The sequence below is a fragment of the Leptosomus discolor genome, chromosome Z (assembly GCF_034619465.1).
Source record: "Leptosomus discolor isolate bLepDis1 chromosome Z, bLepDis1.hap2, whole genome shotgun sequence".
NCBI lineage: Eukaryota > Metazoa > Chordata > Aves > Leptosomiformes > Leptosomidae > Leptosomus > Leptosomus discolor.
In genome coordinates this window covers 36,463,677-36,471,394 of record NC_141419.1, presented here as the reverse complement: position 1 = coordinate 36,471,394, position 7,718 = coordinate 36,463,677, and the positions used below count along the sequence as shown (strand labels likewise).

The window sequence follows — 7,718 nt, the reverse complement described above, 5'->3', positions numbered from 1 at the left end:
AGTAAAACATATTAGGTTTTCATCACTAGGATTTTTAGAAGTACTTTAATTGTAGGAAAAGGCGATATCGTTTAGAAAAATAACTTTATTTTTGAATACTCAATGTTAAAAGAATCTGGAATGCAAGTTGAGCTTGACAGAAAGCAGAAAGCCGGCAGTTCCATCAGTGACATTTGGACACTACTGCAGTTCTTCTAAGTTTTTGAGAAAATGGAGTCATTTTGGATCAAAAGCAAGACTCCTGATACGGTAAGAGGTGTAAAATCACAAGTCTAACTCTCATCAGGCACAAAACTGAAGTTTCCCTGAGAAGATGTAATTACAAACTAGTGTATAAACTTATATCACATTAGTGGGGGCAGGGCGGAGGGGGAGGTTAAGAGCACAAACACAAGATTTGGCTACAAAAATTTTAAAACAAGTCCTTAATAGTCCATGCTGAAGATGAAATTTTCAGGAGGATTAAGAATTACATATTACAGAACTACAGCAATCAGATTTAAGTTAAATGATGACATCTGGCTTTGGTATATTCCCTTTTGTATTGTTTTCAGATCAGTTCTAATGTTATTTTCCTGAGATCTTTCAGTACTCAGTATGAAGTCTGTGCAGTCCAGCTGCTTCCCGCCACCCCCACCCCCCCCCCTTCAGCTTTCCCTTCCATCTAGCACTACATTCATAGGAAAAAACTGAGGAATAACCATGAACAATATGCATTTTCCAAGCCTTAAAACAAACAGTTTAGCCAAAGGAAGTCCATTAATTACAACTTTTAAATAATAAATATTCCAAATACTGGCCTTCCAAAAATTGCTGTCTTCCATTTTGTATCCAAGTCTCCATGTGCAACACAAGGCATCCCCATCTTCACTTGAGATATGTCTTCTCTCCCCCTTGTCCAAGGACAAGGCAGAGAGGTCGTCATCAGCACCATACCAACATGGCAAGAACGATTATACCCATCACAAGCATCACCACCATTGGTGTTACATGTTAAAGTACATTGCTGTAAACTATTTGTACCTATGTTTCATAACAGGAGCATGTAGTGTTTCAGTCCTTTTGCAGATACAAAGCTTTGTGTCGTAAATACTCTTCCAAACATTTCACTGCAAAAGGGTCAACATCAGTGTCAAACTTATTAGCAAAGAAGTGATGGTTTCGTAGCATCCAGTTGAGGTCTCCTACCCCAAAAACACAGACAGAGCGAACGTGAACTCCACTGCATGGTGGGTAGGGTGCACCTTTGGACACGTCACCTTCAAAGTACTGCCACTTGACAAACCTAGCCAGTGCATTCATGTCAGAAACGTCATACTTGTCACTAGAAGAAACTGCACCCGGGACTTCAGGTATTCTCTGAATTGTTGCCCACAGGTACTCATCTGGGCTGTAAGTGTCTTTTGCCCACTCAATGAACTTAAGTATTTTGCTGCTTTCTAATACATATTCTACAAATCTTCTGCTAACTACGAAATAGGCACTACCAGAAAAAACTGGAGTACTGAGAGGCGGTAGTTGTTTGTCTGTGCCTGTGTTCTTTATTTTACCATCAATAATCTCATGGTGTTTTTTCCACCTTACTTCTTTATAAACAGGCATTTTTTCCGTTTCCAAGCTGTTTTCACCTTTAAGGGCTTTTAATTTCTCTACGATCTCCTGGTTGGTCTTTATAGGAAAGTCCATGCCACAGAGGTTTATTAGGTATTTCCAGTTTAAACTTCTTCTGTAGAGATCTTTCATGCAGTTAATATCTGCCTGCACCCTGCTCCATGAAGCATATACAACACTCTCTAACTGGCTGGAAATAAAGACATTATCAAAACATGAGACTATTCCCTTCACAGCAGCAAAAAAAGATTCTGGAGACTTTTTGTCAACATGAATGCAGTAGAAATTCTGAGGTGCATAGATTGATCTTAGAAGTCTATCAAGCATCTCAATTTTGTGATACACCACTATTGAGTAAGCAATTGGAAATTCTGCTTCTTCATTGCTGAGAGGTTCCATAATGTATTTCCTAGTCTTGGTGAAGGAGGCACAGTCTGCTGTCAGGTTAATATAATCATTTGTTGTTAGTCTGGGGCGTTTCTTAAATGACACTGACAACATCTCAAGCTTTACCTTTTGGATTTCTTCTATATCCCCCTCTATAATCTTGGTGCAGTTAACATTGCCAATAGGATCTTCTTTCGTCAGCTCTAGATGTCTCCGATTTAACAAGTCTTGTTTCTGGTTAACTTTCAAGACTGAAATGAGTACTAAAATAAGAGTTAGACCAAAGAAAAGCCTGAAGCGTGAGTTGTGGCAAAACCGTAATTTCCTCTTCAGCATTTCAAATACCAGGTAGCTTTGCAGGGCTAAAAAAATTGCCCTCCACGCTGCTCATACCAGCTTCAACAACTTCAGAAAAACAGTTTGTGTTTCTCAGGAATTTGGTGAGTTTGTCAGGGAGATGAATGGAAAAATCCTAAAATAAAATGAAATACGATTGTCATTCAAAGACTAAAAGGTTTCTTTTTTTTTTTTTTTTTTTTAAAAAAAAAAAAGGGTTAATAATTATGTTGTTATTTAGCGACAGTAAAAAGGTGAATAGTTCAGCCAAAAAGCTTCTGTTGAAAATTATAAATTAATGAATAAAACTAGTTTACTTTTCTAGAAAAGGATTGGAAGAGGTAGCTAGTTTTTGTGAGACACTATTTCTGTAGTACTAAGACAAACCAAAGTTCAGTAAGAAAACAGAGCTGGTTCAGCCTCATCTGACAAAATTAAAGCCAGTAAGTCAGATACACTACTGAGAAGCAAGTAGTTGATGTTAATTCACACTTCAGAGTTCGACAAGAATGTTTTATACTCACTTCAGCACTGACATAGATTTCATTCTAACTTACCACTCACTTCCTGGATGCTAGTCATGCTCTATTTTCTCACGGGGAAAGCAGTCCACCACTATGCCCGCAGCACTGCAAACTGGCTGGGGGAATTGATTCACGTGTAGTATGTGGGGGGAAGGTGCAGAGCACTGAACAAATGTGTAGCATAGCTAGAAGGATCAGCAGTATTTTAAGTTCTATAACTGAGTATTTTTTAATTCAAACCACCAGCAGGCAGAAACCACAAACTATTTATGACTAGCAGCGTTATATAAACTTCTTATTTACTATAAAGTGTACTTTGTTTTCAGAGTTATACCTGTAATTATTTTTGCCTGAATTTCTAATTTATCTTACGCAGGTGGACATTTGTTCCAAGTCTGTTTTAGATGTATAGTGAAGTCAATCTGGAAGAACTAAAATTTTAACCCTTTGGGTAAGTAGCCAGGTGAACTAGTGTGCAATTATGACTGAAAGCACAGAGAGGTACGTTTTAGCTGTCAGGTCTCATGCTTCAAATTTGAATTAAAAAAATTTTTAAAAGGGAAATTCCACAATTACCACTTTTAGTTTGTAATGTGGCATCAAACAGAACAACATAATTTAGACTAAGTTTTAATATGCTTTATAATTTATCACATGCTTGCATACTTGACATCCTGCTAGTTTTGACTAGTAGATCTGATCCAAGAAAAATAATATCCATCACACATGAAATTAACAGAAGGATACTAGCTATGTGGTAGTCTCCATAATCTTGATCAAGTATGTATTTCCATAGGATGAAGCTTGTGATACCAGTTACCCTTATATTACTGTTTTCTACCTACCAGCTTAGAAATAAAGACTTTTCTAGAACTTAAAATGTACTTCAAATACACTTATATTTGTGAAGCTTTAGCTGTGAAGCTGGAATCCTTCTTTCTTTAGGATGAGAGTTAGCACCACTATTTTATCTTGTGCTCAGTTTTTATAGGAGCACTAGCATTGTGGAGTAACACACACTTCAAGAGGATTGCCACCCCCTCCCTGTTCTTTACAGACAGAGCCTTAATTGGAAGCTACCATTGCAGTCTTCATCTTCTACAATTTCCACAGAATACAGCTTGCTAGGAAGTTCTACCTGCACCTGTTTTAGAATAAAACTTAGTCGAAAGCAGGATAAACAGTCTTTTTCAGAAAGGCCTTGTATACCCAGCTGGGTGCAATTCCTATATTGTTTTGGCCTCAGAATAATCAGACCCTGCATTTCCATTATACCAAAATGATTGGCAAACATTTACTCATTAACATGGCTCTTATCTTTAGATGGATGTTTTTCCCCACAGTCAAATTCCTCTCAGGGACATGCTGCTTTCTCTGAACAGTCTTAACAATAAGTTACTATTTATTTAAGCTTGCAATTCCTTTTCTAAACAAAAACTTGATCATACTCCATTCTCAGCAAAAGCTGACCTTTACAGGATAAGGAGAAATTTGGTACCTTTCATCTAATAATATACTTGGCTTTTGTTTTATAAAGTTTTATCAGCCTAGAATAGTCATTAACATAGCTTCAGACTGCATTCAGGTAAAGTTTTAACATTTTTTTTCTCAAGCTCCACTTAGCTTTAGTGTGCGCACTAGAGAATGCAGTGTCAAGAGGCAGCACTTCACACTGTGAGAGAGCAGGAGGCAGGCTTGCACAGCCACAGATAAAAGACCTTATGCTGCAGCCTTGGTCTTGCTCCCAACTGAAGCTGAGTTGCACAGTTATGTACATGATGCACTTCCTTTTACTGCCTCCTCCTCAAGTCAGAGCCTGTATTTCTGATGCAGTAGTCATTAAAATGGAAAACTTACAGCAGTTGATGGTATTTGGAGGGGTTAGTACAAAAGTTGAGTTAGCTGCCTGCGTCCCTCTTTTCCTGCCAAAATTATTCTTCACTGTTGTATACAAACTGTATGGTATAACTAAACACAAACCCAAGATGTTTTCAACTTGATTTCTACTAGAGACTAGTGTTCTCCATTGAAACAGACATTATGGAAAGAAGGATTACTATGCCTAGTTTAAATCTCCATTTCTGGCACCTCATTTGTGTCAGAGGGCAAATCACTTGGATCATCTGCATCTTAGTTTACTCACCTGTGAAACAAGCTCTCATTACCTGAGAGTTTGGGAGATCTCTTGGCAAAAGTCAGGTTCTGATTTAACTTTTGTATTACTGTAAAGGTGCTACTGTAAAGCAGCTGATTTAGTTAACAATATCTTTACCTGTTTACTATACAAACTTGTGTTAATCCTACATGCTAAATTATTAATCTGACCCATGGTGCTCACTGAAACGACTCACAATAGACTGCATGGGTACTTATGCCAAAGGAGCTGAAGGGGAATAACCTTCACAAAAGAAAGGCTGCAGCCACAGGCAGGAGGGAGCAGCACCCTGCGAGCCCAGCTCAGCATGTGATTTTAGATAAGTTTGGCTTCACCCATCCTCAAAACCAAACAGTCTTCAGAGAAAAAAAAAACCAACAAACAAAATACATCTACAAGATTATACCAGAGCTCGGAAGTAGACCAAAGTTCACGTGGAAAGGCTGGGCTGGAGCTGCAGCATGTAATGGCAGTGCTACTAGCAAGGACCCTTACATCCACACCACAGGGCTGGTCCTAAGAAAGAGGATAATTGCGAGGGCACAGAGATGGCAGAGCGCTGCTACACCAGCCCTGATGAACGGCATGTGCCTCAGCCCAGCAACATGGAAACCAGCCTTTGGGCACCAGCACCGTATACCTCTTTGGCCGCAGCTACGTGGTGTGACTGATTCAATATCATGACATGCTGCTGGTTGAAGGAGCAGCCCCGCTCCCAACTCTGCTGGCTGCACACCAGGCTGGGAGTGGTGTGACAGCAGATCCAACCAGCCAGCCTCTAGGGAGCTCTCTGTGGTCAGCTCTCATGGAAGCCAGCAGGGCCACAGGGGCACTAATAGGCCTTGGTGGCTCCAACCATCCCCCGCCAAGCTCCAACCAGCCCCTGCTGAGCTCCCCCATGGCCCCACTTCAGCCTCCTGGGGCTGTCAGCTCCTGCCCCAGTGATGGGACTGCCCCATAGCAGGGCCAGTCTCCAGCCCCCAAGCCTGGCCGTGAGCTCAAGTCCCAGCCCAGCCTCAGCCTGTCCGTCAGTCGCCGAGGGGAGCTGCTCCAGAGCCGGCCTAGCCTGCACCAGAGCGGCAGATCTCAGCACACAGCGCCTTTTCCTGAGCAAAGGAGACGCCAGGGCAGTGAAGAGGCCTGCCTGGAGCCAGCAGCTCCTGCAGGAGATGTGGGCGAGACCCGGGCATTGCCGCCCTCTTTGACGCCTATAAAAAGGGGCCTGGGGAGCACCAGCGGCCAGAGCGGGGCACAGCAGTTGGCGCAGGCAGGGTGCGCGGGAAGGGCACCGACGCTGCCAGTGCCACAGCAGTCGGAGCCGTTGGTGGTGCGGGCAGCTATGGTGGCAACCCGGGCAAGACCTGGCCAAAGAAATGTGGTGACCCAGACAGAGGTCCCAGGTAAACGTGCAGGTGTCCAGGTCACAGGCTGAGGGGAACGCCACAGCCTCTCGCTGGCAGCAGGGGGAAGCCATGAATACGGCTGTGCGCGGTGTGGGCAGGTAGACGATCTGCTCAGCTGAGCGGCACAGCTCCAAGATGAGGTTGGAAGGTTACAAGGTGAAATAAAAAGGCTTAGGAGCATTAGGGAGGCTGAAATGGAGACAGCCTGGTGCAACTGGGCTCTGCCCTCCCTGCCACGGAAATGGGAGCACCCCACCAGACACCACCCAGGGTAAAGGGGCCCCTGTACCCAGGTGGAAGAGAGAAGCCTAAACACGACAGGTGAGTGGAGGCAAGTTCATGGCTGTGACAGAGGGCAAGCGCCCACTTTGCCTGCCTCACCTCCCCAGGTGCCTCTGAGAAACAGATACAAGGCCCTGCTGGAGGACGGCCAGTCTAAGGAGGATGCGGATGACAGACAACTTATACTGGAGGTCTTACCACAGTCAGATGGGCCTTCCAGCCATACAGCAACCTCCTCAACAAAGAAGAAGAGCTACAGTTGTTGGAGATTCACGAGTTCCTAAAGGGAACAGAGGGCCCAATATGTCGGGTTGACCCTCATCACAGGGAAGCCTGTAGTGTTCCCGGAGCTCAAATTAGGGATATGACTACGAAACTCCCCAAACTAGTACGGTCATCAGACTACTACCCGCTACTGGTCTTCCAGGCAGGAGGGGAGGAAGCTGCATCCCGTAGTCCGACGAGAATGAAGAGACACTTCAGGGCCTTGGGACAATTATTGAAAGAGTCTGGTGCACAAGTTGTTTTCTCTTCCCTCCTTCCAGTTGCGGGTGATGATATGGGAAGCAATAGAAGGATCCAGCCCGTAAATATCTGGCTCCGAGACCGGTGCTACAGGCAGGCTTTTGGGTTCTTTGATAATGGCTGGTTTTATAAGACACCAGGCCCAATGCTAATATGTCGGAAGGGCTTATCTTGTAGAGGAAAAAGGGTTCTAGGGCAACATTTAGCAGGGCTGATACATAGAGCTTTAAGCTAGATTCAAAGGCGGATAGGGTTGTAGCTGGGTTTGCACCAGCAGTACAGTGTTCCAGTGTTAACGAGGACCAGAAGGCCTCCCATCCCCCTAGGGTGAAGTCAGTGTGCTCAGCTCCCTCCCCAAAATGCCTGTATATCAATGCAAGCAGCATAGGGAATAAACAGGAGGAGTTTGAAATCTGTGTGCGGTCAAGGGATTATGATCTGGTGGCAATTACAGAGACATGGTGGGACAGCTCACATGACTGGAATGTGGTCACG

General features: G+C 43.5%; 1 protein-coding gene across 1 annotated transcript; it reads right to left on the bottom strand.

The window, feature by feature from the left end:
* Positions 1–1,053: 1,053 nt before the first annotated feature.
* GCNT1 (glucosaminyl (N-acetyl) transferase 1) lies at positions 1,054–2,334 on the bottom strand. Its single transcript, XM_009948076.2, has one exon. The coding sequence runs from the start codon at positions 2,332–2,334 to the stop codon at positions 1,054–1,056; it is 1,281 nt and encodes a 426-aa protein (XP_009946378.1).
* Between the last annotated feature and the right edge of the window lie 5,384 nt (positions 2,335–7,718).